This window comes from Dichotomopilus funicola (genome assembly GCF_033296635.1).
Source record: "Dichotomopilus funicola strain CBS 141.50 unplaced genomic scaffold C8A04scaffold_52, whole genome shotgun sequence".
NCBI classification, from domain to species: Eukaryota; Fungi; Ascomycota; class Sordariomycetes; order Sordariales; family Chaetomiaceae; genus Dichotomopilus; species Dichotomopilus funicola.
Genome location: NW_026944073.1, coordinates 1 through 16,215, shown reverse-complemented (window position 1 = coordinate 16,215; position 16,215 = coordinate 1). Strand labels below are relative to the sequence as shown.

General features: G+C 55.3%; 7 protein-coding genes across 7 annotated transcripts; 4 read left to right on the top strand and 3 right to left on the bottom strand.

Moving 5' to 3' along the window:
* Positions 1-541: 541 nt before the first annotated feature.
* On the top strand, positions 542-2,407 carry C8A04DRAFT_30520 (Prefoldin subunit-domain-containing protein; the record flags this gene model as incomplete). The annotated part of the gene is made up of 1 exon (XM_062781410.1): positions 542-2,407. One exon carries the CDS (start codon positions 542-544, stop codon positions 2,405-2,407), a length of 1,866 nt encoding a protein of 621 aa, XP_062635200.1.
* A 589-nt stretch (positions 2,408-2,996) lies between these two features.
* Positions 2,997-3,772, bottom strand: C8A04DRAFT_30519 (HSP20-like chaperone; the record flags this gene model as incomplete). Its single annotated transcript, XM_062781409.1, has 3 exons — positions 2,997-3,347; positions 3,436-3,638; positions 3,760-3,772. The coding sequence occupies 3 exons, from the start codon at positions 3,770-3,772 to the stop codon at positions 2,997-2,999; spliced, it is 567 nt and encodes a 188-aa protein (XP_062635199.1).
* Positions 3,773-4,292: 520 nt separating this feature from the next.
* On the top strand, positions 4,293-5,441 carry C8A04DRAFT_30518 (CDK-activating kinase assembly factor MAT1-domain-containing protein; the record flags this gene model as incomplete). The annotated part of the gene is made up of 1 exon (XM_062781408.1): positions 4,293-5,441. The coding sequence occupies one exon, from the start codon at positions 4,293-4,295 to the stop codon at positions 5,439-5,441; it is 1,149 nt and encodes a 382-aa protein (XP_062635198.1).
* An 839-nt stretch (positions 5,442-6,280) lies between these two features.
* Positions 6,281-8,538, bottom strand: C8A04DRAFT_38734 (ANTH domain-containing protein; the record flags this gene model as incomplete). The annotated part of the gene is made up of 4 exons (XM_062784331.1): positions 6,281-7,677; positions 7,739-8,041; positions 8,118-8,355; positions 8,491-8,538. The coding sequence occupies 4 exons, from the start codon at positions 8,536-8,538 to the stop codon at positions 6,281-6,283; spliced, it is 1,986 nt and encodes a 661-aa protein (XP_062635197.1).
* A 1,529-nt stretch (positions 8,539-10,067) lies between these two features.
* On the top strand, positions 10,068-12,469 carry C8A04DRAFT_13732 (tRNA synthetases class II-domain-containing protein; the record flags this gene model as incomplete). Its single annotated transcript, XM_062777835.1, has 4 exons — positions 10,068-10,299; positions 10,355-11,244; positions 11,300-11,428; positions 11,483-12,469. 4 exons carry the CDS (start codon positions 10,068-10,070, stop codon positions 12,467-12,469), a joined length of 2,238 nt encoding a protein of 745 aa, XP_062635196.1.
* A 332-nt stretch (positions 12,470-12,801) lies between these two features.
* On the bottom strand, positions 12,802-14,262 carry C8A04DRAFT_30515 (uncharacterized protein; the record flags this gene model as incomplete). The annotated part of the gene is made up of 2 exons (XM_062781407.1): positions 12,802-13,978; positions 14,189-14,262. The coding sequence occupies 2 exons, from the start codon at positions 14,260-14,262 to the stop codon at positions 12,802-12,804; spliced, it is 1,251 nt and encodes a 416-aa protein (XP_062635195.1).
* Positions 14,263-15,055: 793 nt separating this feature from the next.
* Positions 15,056-15,865, top strand: C8A04DRAFT_30514 (uncharacterized protein; the record flags this gene model as incomplete). The annotated part of the gene is made up of 1 exon (XM_062781406.1): positions 15,056-15,865. One exon carries the CDS (start codon positions 15,056-15,058, stop codon positions 15,863-15,865), a length of 810 nt encoding a protein of 269 aa, XP_062635194.1.
* Positions 15,866-16,215: the final 350 nt, after the last annotated feature.

The following is a 16,215-nucleotide window of genomic DNA, read 5'->3' as shown; positions in this document are numbered from 1 at the left end:
ATCTCGGAGCTCCGTTCTATCATTATCTTTTCACATATTTTCCTCTTCCATTCCCTTTCAACCTGATTCACATCTGATTTGGTAGCGATTTCGTTTCTGAGCGCCCATTTGGTAGAGGCCCGAGCAACCTGGCCTGGCCTTTACCAAGTGCGGAAACAGGATATTTTTGCATAGCGAGGCAAGCGCAGGATCTTTGAGTTTATATTGTACTATAATTCTTCCGATTGGATATATTTCCTCCCCATTCCTAGGTTCTGGGGTTGAGGGGAAGTTCTTTCCAGGAGCAGAACACCTACCTGTATGGTAATGGTAGTGTTTCGGTCGTCATTGACGGAGCCCATACCGGACAGTATAAGTCTTCAACCATTTCTTGGTTGCTCGCACTGTCCCTATTACATAATCTCGTGCATGAGCCTTTGGTCTCCAATCCCAAGCAAAAGATTCACACCCAAAAAACTTCCACTCCATTCTTTCCCTTGACTTCCATCAACCACATTCTCTCGCCCTTAAGCTTTCCTCGCTTTTCATCCAACCACCCACCATGGCATCCCAACAACAACCCCCACCAGCCACAAAAGACCACCTCTCCGACCTCGACCGCCACGTGCAACTGCTCGAAGACAAAGTCAACAAACTCCGCGCCTCCCTCACCCACTGGCAACAATGGTACCTCGAATACTCCTCCCTCAAAGAAGACATCGAGCAACTCCCGCGCGACCCCGTTCCCCTTGAACAACTCCGCCGTCTCCGCCGCGACTTTGACAGCCCTTTACTCACACAAAAGGAACTGTACGAGATCATGGGCAAAGGGGATGATTTGCGAACCGTCGATAAGATTGTGGCGACGCTGGCTAGGCGGATGGAGTATGTGGAGCAGAATATTGGGTCGGTGGAAAAGTTGCTGGAGGTGGAGGAGAGGAGGTTGGAAGGGGCGATTACGGTTGCGCAACCGGGGGGTGGGGTTGATGAGGAGAGTGGGTTGCCGTTGACGGATATTATTGAGGAGTTGGATGAGGAGGGGAATGTGGTGGGTTTTCGGCTGCAGGGGGGTGCGGAGGTAGGGCCGGGGATTGTGGAGGCGCTGGGGAAGGCGGGGATCCGGGAGGGGGATTTACCGGAGGAGATACTGGAAGAAGAGGAGGGAGGCGGGGAGCTGATGAAAGGTTTGGCAGCGTTGGGGGTAGGGGAGAAGAAAGAGCAGACGAGTTCTATTGCCGGACCTTCTAGCGGGGCTGCAGCCGCAGCACCTGCGGCTGATGAGCCGGCTCCCCGCAAAAAGTCGGTGTCGTTTGCGGAGGACACCAAGACTGGTGATGAGGAAGCGGAGACTGCACCGTCGGTGGCGGCACAGAACCTGGAGCGGCTTATGCAGAAAGCGCGTGAGCAGGAGGCGATGGATTTGTCGACGGCAGTTATCCCGGACAACGAGTCGGCCGAGGAGAATCAGCTGCGGCGCGAGATGTTGGAGTACGGCATGTCGGAGATCGGACCCGTAGTGGCTGAGCTACAGCTGGAGGAGGACTACTCCGGTGATGACGACGACATGGATTGGCTTGGGTCCGATGACGAGGGCTTCGAGGACGAAGACACGGACGATGACGCCGAGGACGACTTGGGCCGGTCTACGCGCAAGGTCGTCACCTCGGACTATGTCAAGCGCATGCAGGAGCTGGAGAAGCGGCTGGGGGTTCAGTCCGCGTTTACCGTTGGCGCGAAAGAGACGGAATCCAAGAAACAGGACGAAGGCATTGGCCGGATAGCCGTGGTTGCTGAGCCGAGTTCGTCGGCCGCTGAGGCGTCAACAGCGCCAGCCGCGTCCAAGGGGAAGAAAAGCGTCAGTTTTGCGTCTACGCTGGATATTGCTCCCGAGACGGTACCTCAGCCGGCGCCGGAGGTAAAATCCAAAGAGCGCAAGATCGCCGAGGTCGGCGACATCGTGGAGAAGGTAACCACGACAGAGGAAGAAGAAGAGACCCTTAAGGACCCAGAAGAGCCGCCGAAGCGGGTATCACGGTTCAAGAAGGAGCGGGCCGGTGCTTCATCTTCCTCCGCTTCGTTTCCTCCCGGGCCGCAACAGTTACTAGCGACGTTCGGTGCGTCCAGCACACGCAGCGTACCTGAACCAGCACCGCCAGAAGATACGACACTGGCCAATACCGTGGTCGAGCGGGCCAGCGCGGCCGAGCCCGCGGAGCCCGACGACATGGATGATGCGATGCTGTACCAGGCAGCCTCGGTCGAGTACAACCGGCTACGCAACCAGCTGATCCAGAAGCAGGGAGGATTTGCTCAACAAGAGGCTACGGTTCTTGACAGTGAGTCGGGCCGGGTACCGCTGGACGAGGAGTTGGGCGGGCCGAAGCGCATGAGCAAGTTTAAGGCTGCGCGGCTGGCGAAGTTGCAATGAGTCTGGGTCCCTACGAGGTAGAAGAGGCTCGCTGTACCATAGTCGATGTGAATCGAACTGTGTCAGCATTCCCGTTTTTTCCTCCGTGCCTTGCCCCGTTCATCCATCCTTTACTCCCGTGACTGACCAGTTTCTTACCTTGTCCATCGTTTACTTCAACTCCTGACTTAGACACCGGCCAGCACCACCAAGTCGGTGGTACTCAAGACTGATCATACTTACACAGGTCAAACCTCGGAACGCTCGATCAACCTGACAATTGATGGTCTGCAGCTGTCATCTGCATTCTCATTACTGGCAGTTCCTAGAACAAAAACGGATGGGCTCTCTGATGCCGGACCCTTGGCAACAAACATACCCCGTGGTCCTGGCGGTTCGTTTCACCCATCACATTTCTCTTTTGTTTTCTCTGGTTTGGTGGTGACTTGGTATTGCTGTGGTAGGTGTAGAAAGGAGTTAAGACTCGATAACCGCCCAAATCATGATCAAACCTGGGTAGACAGCTGGTTGGATTTAGTTCAGAATCATCAAATCCCGAACAACCGCCCGCAGATATTGACATGACAGAAGACAATAAAAAAACCACAACTTAATTAATCTTAGCGTTACTAAAGTCCATCTCCGGATGCTGCTCCTGAAACTTCTTCAGAATATCCATCTTTTTCTGCTCATCGCTAGTCGGCAGCCCTTGTTCCTTCTGCCGCTGGTCAAACATCATCTTCTCCACCATCCCGCGCGTCTCGCCGTCCAGTTCCGACAGCTTGCTGTTCTCGGGCACAATCTTGCTCACGTCGATCCGCGGCGCGTCGGTCACTACGTGCGGCCACCACTCCATTTTGTTGACTTTGTCTAAGTGGATCTCGATTTGCTTGGTGTTGTTGGGCGCGGTGGTGAGGGTCCAGGTGCTGTCGTCGACGCGGATTGTGTGGGGGAGGGTGCCCTGTTTTGTGGGAAGGGGGTCATGTTAGTAGGGGGTTTGGGAATAGTTGGTTGGGTTAGGTCAGAACCTGGAGGGTTGGGGTATGTACCTTGAGAATGGGATCTTGCCCCTTAATACCCGCCGAGATCGTGTCCTTCTTGAGGTCGATGACAAGGTCACGCCCCTTGAGGTTGCCGGGCACTTCGATGGTGATGTCGAGGTCGCCGATCGTTTGGGTCCATTTGTACGGAAGAGCGTCCTGCTCGGCCTGCTCCTTGGCGCGCGCGGCGGCCTCTTCTGCGGGAGTCTTTTCTGTTTTTGGGTGAGATGACGAGTTAGCAGCGAGGTCTTGACGTTTTTTGGCCTACGTTTGTATCGATATGTTCTGCGCAGCTCGGGTGAGCGGGAGAAGAACGGATAGGAAGTGACACACCGTTGTCAGCCATGTTTAGAGACCTAATAGATCCGTGAACCCCTCTTTAAACCTGTGTTCCGTTTGTTTGATAGGAGAAAGTTGGAGGTTTCTTGCAAAGAAGCTATCGAAGTCCATAGAACGTGACAGGAGCTTGATCGCCTGCAGGGCTCATGGTGGGGCACGATTCCACCCCGCAGCGCGCCCGCGTGTCGTAGCCTTGCAGGCCTGACAGGGATCAGCTCGGCCCAGCTAAACCCACTGTGGGATTTTATCCCCAGCCTTGGGCCGTCATCCACCATCTTCCATCCATTCCATCCATCCCATTTGCAACCAAGGTTGAGCCGCGGCTGGGGTCGAAGGAGGAACTTTGCTATTATTAATCGACATCACCGATCTCTTTTTCGGCAGCGAAGGAGTCACTCAATCTCATCGACATTTCCGCGTGGCAAGGCGACATTTCTGGCAACCACAAGAAACCATATCTCCCGTCTCTTAGCGGTCTATCGACATCGACAACCACAACATTGAAACATTTTGCCTCGACAGCTAAAATGTCACGAAAGCCAGGCGCATCCACCGCCGCCGCCGGCGCGGGTACCAGCGGCGGCGGCCTCCCGACAATCAGCACCGAAGACATGTGCCCCATCTGCAAAACCATCCGCTACCTCAACAAAGACATGGAATTCCTCATCAACCCCGAATGCTACCACTCGATGTGCTCCAGCTGCGTCAACCGGCTCTTCAACGACGGCCCCAACCAATGTCCCTACGCCGGCTGCCACCGCACCCTCCGCCGCAAAGGCTTCCGCGCCGCCTTCTTCGGCGACCTCTCGGTCGAGCGCGAAGTCGACATCCGCCGCCGCGTCGCCGCCGTCTTTAACCAAGCCGAGGACGACTTTGAGACCCTGCGCGATTACAACAATTACCTCCAGATGGTCGAGGATTTGACCTTTGACTTGGTCTCGGGGACTGATGCGCAGCGTCGCGCGGCGGAGGCGACGCTGCAGCAGTGGGAGGCGGAACACCGCGCGGATATTGAGCGGAATCGGCGCGCGGGGAAGGAGGCGGATGAGCAGTCGCGGCGAAGGTTGGCGGCGGAGCGGGAGGCGGCGCGGCAGAGACGGGTGGAGGCGTTGCGGGAGGCGGAGGAGGAGAAGCGGGAGCGGGTGCGGAATCGGGAGGCGGAGTTGGATAGTTTGGCGCAGGGCGGGGTTGGTGCTGCTGGTGCTGCGGTTGGGGCTCAACGGGTCCAGCTCAAGCGCCGCGGTCAGGCAGCGGCTAACCGGGCGGTTGAAGCGGCCGTTCACTCAGCTGCTGCTGCTATTACGGGTGCCACGGGGGCCACTGGGGCGTCAGATGTCGGCCGGCTTTCGATTCGTGGGTTGAAGGAGAAGAAGAAAGCGCCTGCGCCGGAGGGGCCGTATGATCCGTTTGGGGGGCTGGATTTTGCGCCGGGCCGGTATAAGGTGCATGATGGGCTGCGGCACCCGGCTATTGACAAGTACAAGAAGGATCAGGCGCATATTACGGGTGGGTATGATTTCGGGGAGTACACGGCGCGGGCTATGTTTGAGGCGTTTGCTGGGCTGGGGGTGTTTATTGAGGATGAGAAGGAGGTGGGTATTGGACTGTCTGCGAGCGAGGTTGTTGGTATGAGCGCGGGGATTGCGGCTGTGGGGGATCGGATGGAGCTGGATTAGGGTAAAATGGACGTGGAATTGTTTTCTGGGATCCCTATTCATGCATAGCGTCAGGCGTTTGGGTGTCAAGGATTTCAAAGCACGGGTTTAGGAGACAAGGGCAGAGATTATTCTCCTTGGTTTAAGCTAGGGAGGCGTATCAGCAAAACAAGGCGATGGGTTGGTTTGGCAACTACATCCAAAACAGATGGCGAGCGCCTAGAAAGGGACGTTTTCTCAAATAGCAAACATGGAGCGGTAACAAGTCTCTTCAAAAGACTGATAATACATTGACGGCGAATCCCTCAAGGAACATACTACCTAACCAAATCATGTCATTGTGGCCCTCTTATCCTCTTGTCTGTGTCCCAAGTCTAGATTCCATCTACACCAATGAAAGTCAGGGGAATTGGGGGAATCTCGGTTACTAAAATAACAGGAGACACGAAAAAGGAATAAAAACTATCTTAAATTGCAGGACTGCCCACTCCAAACTTAGCTTCCTAAGGGACAAGAGATAGCGAAAACACGAAGTAAAGTGCCTGACCATCCGCCGCCGCCTAAATAAAACAACGAGACGTTGAAGAAGGCCATAACATACTGCATCAAAAGACGCGAAAAAAAGTGTTAATATGTTAATAAAAGAAGGGAAAATAGAGACAAGAATGAGAAAAAACAAAGAAAAAAAAAGAACAAGCCGACCGTAACAAACGCCACGCTATATGCTGCCAAACGAATGAACACTGAGAACATAACCTCAGTAACAACGGGATACGTTTCTCTTTCCCCGACTACGTATGTTTGTCCTCTCTGATCCCTAACCACCACTCACCCTCACGCCAGCAATCCACCCCCAAATCTCACTGCTGCCAAGGCGTCTGCTGCGCCGGCCTAGGAAACACAGGCACAGTCTCAACCTGATCCAGCCCACCCCCAATCGCCTGTTGGTTATGCTGCCACCCAAGGCCCGTCGTGTGGTTAACAAAGGCGCCCTGTCGGAACGGGTTGGTGCTACCCGTCGGTTGCGACAGGATCCCGCCGGCCGTGACGGGTCGCTGCTGCTGCTGGGTTGGCGGGGCGGCGGTGGCGAAGTTTTTGGCGAAGGGGTTGGTGCCGGTTTGGAGGGGTTGTTGTAAGGGCGGTGGGGTGGGTTGTTGCTGTTGCTGCTGCGGTTGTTGGGGCTGCTGGAAAGGTTGTTGTTGTTGCTGGGGCTGTTGTTGAGGCTGCTGAGCGAGCTGGAAGGGGGAGTTAGAAGTTGGGGTGCCGAAGGGTTGCGTGGCTTGGGGGGAGGAGCGGGCGAACGGGTTGGTAGATTGGCTTGTGGCTGGGCGTTGCTGCTGCTGAGGATTTGACGCCCCGGTTGCGGGCGCAAACGGAGAACCGGTCTGCTGGTTCATGAGCATGGACTGGCGGAAGGGGTTAGTCGTCTGTGGGGCTTGGAGGCCGCCTTGGAAGCCGGTCGGCACGGGATTCTGGAAGCTGGCAACATTGTTCTGCGGGATCGGAGGCAGGGAGCTGGGTTGGAAACCGGTCTGTTGCTGGGGAGAGAATCCACCGTATCCGGCACCGGTGAAGGCCGGTTGCATCTGCTGAGGAGTCTGTTGCGTCGGAGAAAATGCGGTCTGGGCCTGTGGTTGAAACGGAGCACTGGCTTGGAAGCCATTAGGTTGTTGGGGAGCAAACCCGGTCTGCAGTTGAGGCAATTGTTGCTGGGGCTGGAACGGCGTCGGGCCCCAGGGCGACATGCCCATCTGCACCTGCGCTTGTGGCTGTTGTTGTGGCTGCTGCTGGGGCTGCTGCTCTGGCTGAGGTGGCGACTGGACGGCCATTGGGGTCTGCTTCAGCTCGATGGACTCGAAGAAGTCGATCAGATCGCCATCGGGGCCCTTCGGTGGTTCTACTTTAGCAGGTGCTGGCGGTGCCCGTTCGCTCGTGCTGGTGCTTGCAGTCGATTTGTTCAAGTCGAATTTGATCGCCTTCCCTGCCCCTGAGGAGCCGCTCTTTGCCTTCTTGGCTTCTTGCTCCGCCAAATACTGCCTCCTATGGACATCGAAGTCCGGATCCTTCAGGTATTCGTCAAGTTGCCGGCCAAGGTTGACGGGAGCATGCTTTAGCTTCGGGACCTCGACCCTCGTGTGGTGCTCGTATTGCCTGGCAACGCTAAGGTATTGCACAACGTAATCGGTCTGTCTCGTAAACGTTCGGTAGATCACCATGGCCCTCTCGGCATCGGTTTTAGACAATTCAAAGAAGTGCCCTAGGTCACCGGTCAGTCGAGAAGTATAGGGGATAGACAGGCGTCCTCCAACAAGACTCACCAAGAATGTTGATCAAGGCCTGGTTCAAGGCCTGGAAGAGGGATAGCAAGTCCAAAACGAGCAGTCGAAAGACCGTGATTGTAATCTCGTTTTCTGGCTCATTCTCCATCACGTCACACTTGAGCAGTGCGGTGAGTTGGTGCTGGACCGTCTCGGTCTCCCGCAACAAGCCCTTCTCCACGCTCAGCTTCTCCAACCGAGGCTCCTTATTCCGCACCCAATCAACCTTCGTTTCTCGGTAGGCGCGCGACCGTTCGGAGAGGTAATTCGAGTAGTGACGGATATTTCGGCCCTGGGTTTGCGCTGCACATTGATGGTTAGCAGCTGCAACCAACGTATCTGGGGCATGATCACACGGGAACAAGAATCCAATACTCACCATCGGAAAACACGCTCACGGCCAGCATATTCCTATGCTTCGAGAGATAACCCAACGTCACGTCCGGCGAGCCCTCCCTGATCATCAGGTGGACCGTGATTAAACTCTTGAAGACGATAGTCCATGTTGAATCGCGGAGACGGTGTTGCAGCGCGCGGAACACTTCTCCAACACCGGCCTCGCCGGCGTGTGTCGCGACGAGGATATGCTCGATGTATTTTGTTTTTGGGGGCGCGGCCTTTATCGGGAAGCAAAGCGGTGTCGGTTAGCGGTCCAACATGATAATTCGACGAGCAGGCAATAACGAGATACAGCCGTCGGCCAAGAAGAAAAAACGGCCAACGAGGGTAGCCATGCAGTAGTATCATCATACCTTCACTTTAGTCGCGCCCTTCACCGATTTCTCGAACGAGCTCGCCATGGCTGGCTGGGTCTGTCTGGTTGGCAAAGCAAAAAAAAAGCCACGCGGGGTTGTTTCTGGCAACGGAGGCTTGGGCACGGCTGAGGGGGACAACAACTCTCGGGCACTCGGGCACTCGGGGGATTTCTAGAAGTTTGCTTTGTCGAGCGACCCGTTGTCGCTGGTGGATACGATAATGTACCCCCCCTTGGGCATTCGGCAGCGGGCTCCGGTGAATGGGGATCGGGGCGGACCTTGCTCAGCGGGCGCAGAGAGGGAAAAGGGGAAAAGAGGCAGCCGTGGGGATGAGGTCACGATCGGGCAGCGGACTGCGGCGTACACTTTGCGCTAAGGGGAAAGAGAACACAGCCAAAGGAGTTCGCGCGGCGGTCGGGGAACTGGAGCGCTGATAGGTTCTCGGGCGAGTGGTGCAGTCAGGTCGTCGGGCCAAATGCGAAAGGCACTGGAGTCGCCAGAATACGGTTCCAGTCCGCACAAGGCCTGAGCAGGGGTTGAACCGGGAATCCTTGGCAAAGTTCAGACGGACTGACGGAGCGTCGGGCCTTGGCAACCTTAGGGAGGCCTGGTGGGGTCACACAGTGGGGAGTCTCGCAAACGCAGAATTGCACATTGCGAGAGATGTCTGGTCTTCTTATCAAACTTGAGGATGCGTCTGCTTTCCAGGACATGAGAACGGGTTTCACGGGTTTCAAAGGCGGGGATCTCGGTGCCCGTGTAATGTATGTGGTATATTGATAGTATTATCCGCAAGAAATGAGGAGCAATGGAAGGAGAGCGGCCATTGGCTATCCTATGGCCTTCCACTTCGCCGTGTACGCCGCAGAGCTGGAATATCCAGTCACACACGCTTAACTCGTTTTCAATCCGATAATAGCGCGTTCGGGGCGGGGTATGTGGTGGACAGGTAGAGGTAACAGCGGCCTCCGCTTGAAGGCACGCATCTATGCATTGTTGCTCAAGCATCCACCGTCCTCACACAACACCCGCGCTGCGCGCGAGACGACCACTTGGCCGTCTACACAAAGTCCTTCCCATTCATGGAAATCAGAGATGCCGTGATCGCGTCCGATGATAACAAGGTCGGTGTGCCGAACGCTTATTTCATGCTTCCATCCTTCTATCACAGCCAAACCACTTAAGCCCCGTGAGGGGAGAGTTTGGAAGTTCCAAAAGGAGGCAGTTTCATCATATGAACACCTGGGCTTTCATCATCTGCAAAATCGTTAGCTTCTATCCGATCGAAAATTAGGATCGCTGGCCGGCGGGTCGTGGTGGCACTCACATTGTTTTGAATGGAAGGGATGGAGAAAGAAGAGAGAAAAGTTCAAAATCTTCCGAGCGCAAAATGTTTTTGATGGTCGATGCTCCAGCGATGGGTCCACTCTCCATGGTGCTCGGGCCAAACATGAACCGGAAAAAAGCGGGTCCAAGAGGAAAGTACCGGCCAGGGCTTCACTTCACCACGACTTCTACCATGATGTTTTGAAGCTTGGTGTGAGCGACCCCCGAAGACGACTTTTGCGAAACGAATGGCTTTACTCCGTGTTTCTCAAGGGAGCTTGAGGACCCTTGGGCGAGCCGAGTTGGTACACTTGCGGAGCTTTTTGCGGCCGCAGCGAACTCTCATCAACGGAACCCAAAATTACTCCAGACCCTTGTCATACAGCGGTGCTCGGCCATCTAAAGCAACGGAAACCACAAGTGAAGGGTTCAAGCAGAAGGTTATTGGGCGACAACTGCGGGAAGAATGGGCTAGATATAGTAGGCACTCTATTCTTGTAGCAGACTCAAGAAACCAAAGTTGACCTGAATCAAGATGATTTTCCAAAACCATCCAGGGCAGGCGACTTCAAGGAAGGACAGCTCGTGACGGTCCATGGATTCCTGGCGAGGAAACGGATAAAATCGTCCAAACTCGCCTTTGCCGATATCCAAATCGACAATGGCCCAGCTGTCCAAATCACTTCGAGCTTCCAAGAGCCTGAGAGCCCGGCGCACAAGACAAACCAGGCCCTCAGGGGCATTCCTCTATACAGCCCCGTCTCCGTAACAGGCACCGTTGCCCGTCTACACAGCAACAACCCCCAACCTACTGAAACCTCACCAACCACCCGCTCGCGTCCAGGAAACTTCCCAACCGGTGTATTCCGCATCGACATCGACCTAACCAGCATCCAGCCCCTCAACCTCTTCCCCAAAGACATCATCGTGTCCAAAGGCGTGCAATTTCCCCCCTCCTCTCGCCACCTCCAGATCCGATTCTCCGACCCCCTCCGGACGCGGCTACTCGTCCGACCGCAGATCGCGTTCCAGCTGAGGAAGTCGCTGAACGATCTGGCCTTCACAGAGGTGGAAACGCCTATCCTGTTCAAGTCGACGCCTGAAGGGGCGAGGGAGTTCTTGGTGCCTACCAGGCGGCCTGGGTTGGCGTATGCGCTGCCGCAGAGCCCGCAGCAGTACAAGCAGATGCTTATGGCGAGTGGGATAAGGGGGTACTATCAGTTTGCGAGGTGTTTTCGGGATGAGGATTTGAGGGCGGATCGGCAGCCGGAGTTTACGCAGTTGGACTTGGAAATGTCGTTTGCTACCGGCGAGGATGTGATGCAGACTGTTGAGTCTCTCGTTGCTGATCTGGCTACGGTCCTTAACTCGGACTTCCGTGTCGTGGACCAAGACGGCGAGATCCATCTCGCGCCCAAGAGCTTGGTATGTCAACCCCTTCGCAATTGAGCCAGCCGCTGTTCTAACGTCTGTCTGATAGAACTCGGCCCATTCAGAGGAATCTGGCACCGCTTCTCGTTACGTTATGCCGCCATTCCCTCGCTTATCGTACGAAACGGTCATGACGAGGTTTGGCATTGACAAGCCAGATTTGAGAATTCCGTTCGAGGTAGGTACCTGTCCAGACCAATACCAACGACTTGCACGACTCTAACAACAGCAGTTAAACCGCGTCGACCACCTCCTACCTGAGTCTTTCATATCCATGATCACCCACCTGGATAAACCCATCGTCGAAGTCTTCCGGTTCCGCCCCAGCCCCGTATCCGGGGAATCACCACTCCCCACATCCACCGCCTTCATCGACGACCTAATGAAAACCCTCCCCCCAGCCCTCTCCCAAAACCCCGACGGTGCCCCCGTCGCACTCATAGTCAACTCCTCCAAGCCCCTCCGCGGCCTCTCCCCCCTCGGCTTCGACGGCGCCTCCGCTCTCGAAAGCGGCGCCGCCGACCCCGAATCCCCCACCCTCGAAGACGGCGATGTCCTCGTCTTCCAAGCCCGCCCCAACAAACCCTTCCAAGGCGCCTCCTCCACCGCCCTCGGCACGCTCCGCACACTGCTATACCAAGCAGCCGTATCCAAAGGCCTCCTCCCCCGCGACCTCACCTTCCAATTCCTCTGGGTCACCAACTTCCCCCTTTTCACCCCCACCAACGAAACCGACACCGACACCGACCCCGGCCAGGGCGGCCACGCCGGGTTTTCCTCCACCCACCACCCTTTCACCGCCCCCCTCACCGACGCCGACGTCGAGCTCCTAGCCACCGACCCCCTCCGTGCCCGGGCAGACCACTACGATCTGGTCGTCAACGGCGTCGAGCTCGGCGGCGGCAGCCGACGTATCCACGTAGCCAAGATGCAGGAGTACGTCATGCGGGAGATCTTGCAGATGACGGATGCCGGGGTGGGGCAGTTTGCGCATTTGTTGGAGGCGTTGAGGGCCGGGTGTCCGCCGCATGCTGGGTTTGCGTTGGGGTTTGATCGGTTGGTGGCGGTGTTAACTTATACGGAGTCGGTGAGGGATGTGATTGCTTTTCCGAAGTCGATGAAGGGGGAGGATTTGACGGTGAGGAGTCCGGGGGGGGTGACGGAGGAGCAGTTGGGGGTTTATCATTTGGGTTTTTTGGGGGGGAAGAGTAAAGAGTGAAAAATTGACATGTTGAGATGTTGGTGTGGGTGTGTATTGATAGGGGTGTATAAAATAGTACGGTACGTCATGGTTGGGAATTGTTACATACATACGTATCAACCACATAAGGCATCTAACACGATTTAGATCTCGGTACACCAAAAGCATTGTATTCTCATTTACAATATCTCATGCCTATGTGTTTGTTTGATGTGCTCTCTGCATTATATGCATACATTCAACCCGGTCTTATTATCGCTAACACCCCAATCGATGATGACCCTGACCCGATCTAACTATTCAACAAGAAAAAGAAATGAAGACTTCCCATACAATTAACGGATGGATGTCTACATCAGAAACCCACAAGCAACAACACACCCAATAGCCACAATCACAACAATCCGCGCAAACCGCCCCGACTGAACATCAGCCCCGCTAACCTTAGCGTCCTCCGAATTCTGCGTAGCCTTAGGATCCTGTCCGGAACCCGTAGCCGTGCTAATCACCAGCGTACTCGTCAACGTGGATGTAACAGTAGCAGCGGTGTTATCCACCTTGGTAACAACCGGCGTGGTAGTCGTGATGGTGGTTATCGAAGAGGAAGCACCACCAGCGGTAACCACACTCCGATACGACGAAGCCAACGACTTAGCCGACGCCAGATCCTGCTGCCAATCCCGACGCACCATCATCCGGTTCTTATACCCATTAATCTTGCGGTTCATGCGCATATTCATGCGCGCAGCACGCATAGCGGCGCGAGCGGCGCGCATGGCGGGGTTAGGCCGGCGGGTGGTGACGGTTACGGTGCTGGTGGCCACGCCGTCGTTGTCGTTATAGTAGTTGTCGTACCGGTTATCGTAGTACTCCCCCTGACGCCGAGCGCGGTCCTCAGCACGGTTCGCAGCCGCACGCTCGTTGGCAGCACGGCCGTTTTCGCGGCCCCGATCGCGGCCGTTACGGCCTTGTTGACGCCCGCGGTCTCGGGCGGCGCGGCCCCGGGAGATGGCGCTGTCTCGGTCGGCGCGCCAGTCACGGTCGCGGGCGACGAGGACGGGGTGCGATGGGGCCGGGGTGATGAGGGGTTCCTCGGACTCCTCGGACTCCTCGGTGGAAGAGACGGAGGCGGTGGGGTGTTGATGGTGATAGCTATGTTCGCTGGGCGCGAAGAAGTGGAAGGTTGTTTCGGCGTCGCCGTCTTCCTCGGCATAGTCGAACTCGTAGCCGTCTTCCTCATCACGGCGGTGAAGAGGATGACCGGTGGCCTCGGCGGCGAGAGACTCGCCCTCGGCAGCACCCACGGTGTGGGTCACGGGGGTGATGACGAGGGTTTGGAAGTTGGTGCTATCGGTACCCTCGCCTGAGAGGACGACGGTAATGAGAGTGTCGGGCAGGTCGAACTCTGTGGCGGGTTCTGGGGCCGGGGTGGCCTCGGCGAACTCGGGCTCGTAGTCGTCATCGTACGAGTCGACCTCAGCGTCCACTGTTGGCACTGGTGTGAGGTTTGTGTTGTTGGATGTGTTGCTGTGTGTGGTGGTTAGTAGGGAGTGGGATGGTTGGGATGGTTGGGTTGATGAAGGTGTGATGGGTGATGATGACGACGACGACCGATGTGATGATCATGATCACCGTTATGATGATTCTGAAAGACGGATGTGGGAGAGGGAGAGGGAGACGATGACGGCAATGATGACGATGGTAGGGATGAAGAGTATAAGGGAGGATAATACTTACTCCAAGTTGGAAGCAACGGCGACGGTGGCAATGCCAACCGACGCCATGGCAAAGGTCACAGTAGCGAAATGCATTGTGACGAAGTGAGAGTGTGAGATTGTGCGTGTGTGTGTGTGTGTGTGTTTGTGTGTTTGGGTGAGTGTGAAAGAGTGTGTGTATGATGGATGAATATGAGAATGGAAGGTCTGATACTGGGGGGGGAGGGAGGGCAGCTCATATTTATATATTCTCGAGAGTTGACCTAGATGGGAGAAACCTTCTTCAATATTGTGGTAAGGTTCAGGAAATATAGCAGTGTGCGTAGGTTCTAGCAATGGAAACTAGGTTGTGAGGTGTGTAAGTCCACTCACAACCGAGGCGCATATACTGACGCTTTTCTCTTAGGTTTCCCTTCTTCTAGAAGCGCGCATTAATTCAGGCTGGAAAATACAAAACAAATTCGGGTTCTATCGGGCAGACATTCGTTAGGTTCGGCCTTGCAACACCGGGCAATGGACTGCAGTCTCGTGCATGGCCGGCTGCATAAACATAGAACCTACCCGAACCTTTCTAACCCGGACCTTCAGTTCGAGGTTCGAAACGTCGTGCATGAAACCCTACACAACTCGGGTTTTCGACAACCTAGCCTGTAGGGAATAACAGTTCGTCACCGAAAGCCGTCACCGAAAGGTTTCCAGCCAACTGGGCAGTCAACTGACCGTAACATATAAATGGAACCCTTCCCGCTCTCCTCTCTTCTCTCAGCTCCAGGGACAGTCTCACCAATATCAAAACCTCATCTCCTCTTCATCTTCCATCCAAAAGACAACAACCCAGTCAAAAAACTCAAAACCAACACAAATGAGACCTCCAAACCCAACCGCCACAATGCACGCCACAATCCTCACCGTGGCCTTCCTCCTGGGCCTGCGTGCCCACGCAGCTCCCACTCCTCTCACCGATGCCGTCACCAGCAGCACCTCCATCACCATCGGCGACAATCTCGACACCACCGCCGAGCCCCTAGACACACCCACCACCATCATCCCTAGTACTCTCGACGAGTCCTCAGACGAGACTCCAGACGAGACTCCAGAAAACGATGAGCGCTCAGTCTACATCACCATCGGCGACACCGTCAACCGCGTCGCCTCGGAGTCCTCACCCTCCGACGCAGACAACGCCAACCTGCAGCGTCTGCTGGAACTGCTGACTGAGCATCTCGCACGGGTGAAGCAGTCCGCTGACTCTGCTACCAGCAGTAATGAGTCATCCGGGTTCCAGCGCGTGCCCACTTCCAAAGCGCTCGCGCATGAGGATCACGGACACGAAGAGGAGGAGGAAGACAAGAACGGACGTCCGGCTAATGCGGTTATCATCAACAAGGCTGATATGTTCCCCGAGGGGGATAAACATGAACAGCAACAGGAGCACCAGCAGCCCAAGGGCGAGCAACATCATGAGGAGGCGTCCGACTTCAAAGATTACCAACGCCAGGGGCAGTTCAAGCCGCAGAACCAAGGTGGTGAGGGCCAGGAGGCGGTCGGGTTTACGATCTTTTGCAAGGGGATTAGTGTGTGCAATCCGGTGACGATTATTAATGGGAAGGGGGGCCGGAAGTTGAAGATTGATAAGTTGGAGAAGTTTGGGAGGAAGAGTAAGGGGAAGTTGGGGGAGAAGTTTAAGAAGCCTTTTTAGAGGGCGAGGCATTTTCCACTTTGGTGATGTTGATTGACACTTACGACTTATGGTACATACCATATGTACTTTAAGCCTCGTTGGTGTAGACAAATCGTCAAGGTTCGAGGTGATCGTTAAGCGATGACTGAACTCATCTTAAGGTATAAAAGCCATCGTTGGATGTCATCGCAAATAAAAAGCATCAATTATAACATTGACAATTCATCCTCTATCATCGGAAAATTGCAGTGAACCACTAAGAAATTAGCCCATATCTATCTATCCCGAAAGTTGAAAACAACGCCCAAGAGAAAAAAAAACAAAAAGCTCACCACCAAGCCCTATCCCCATCCGGAGGGATAGCGGTT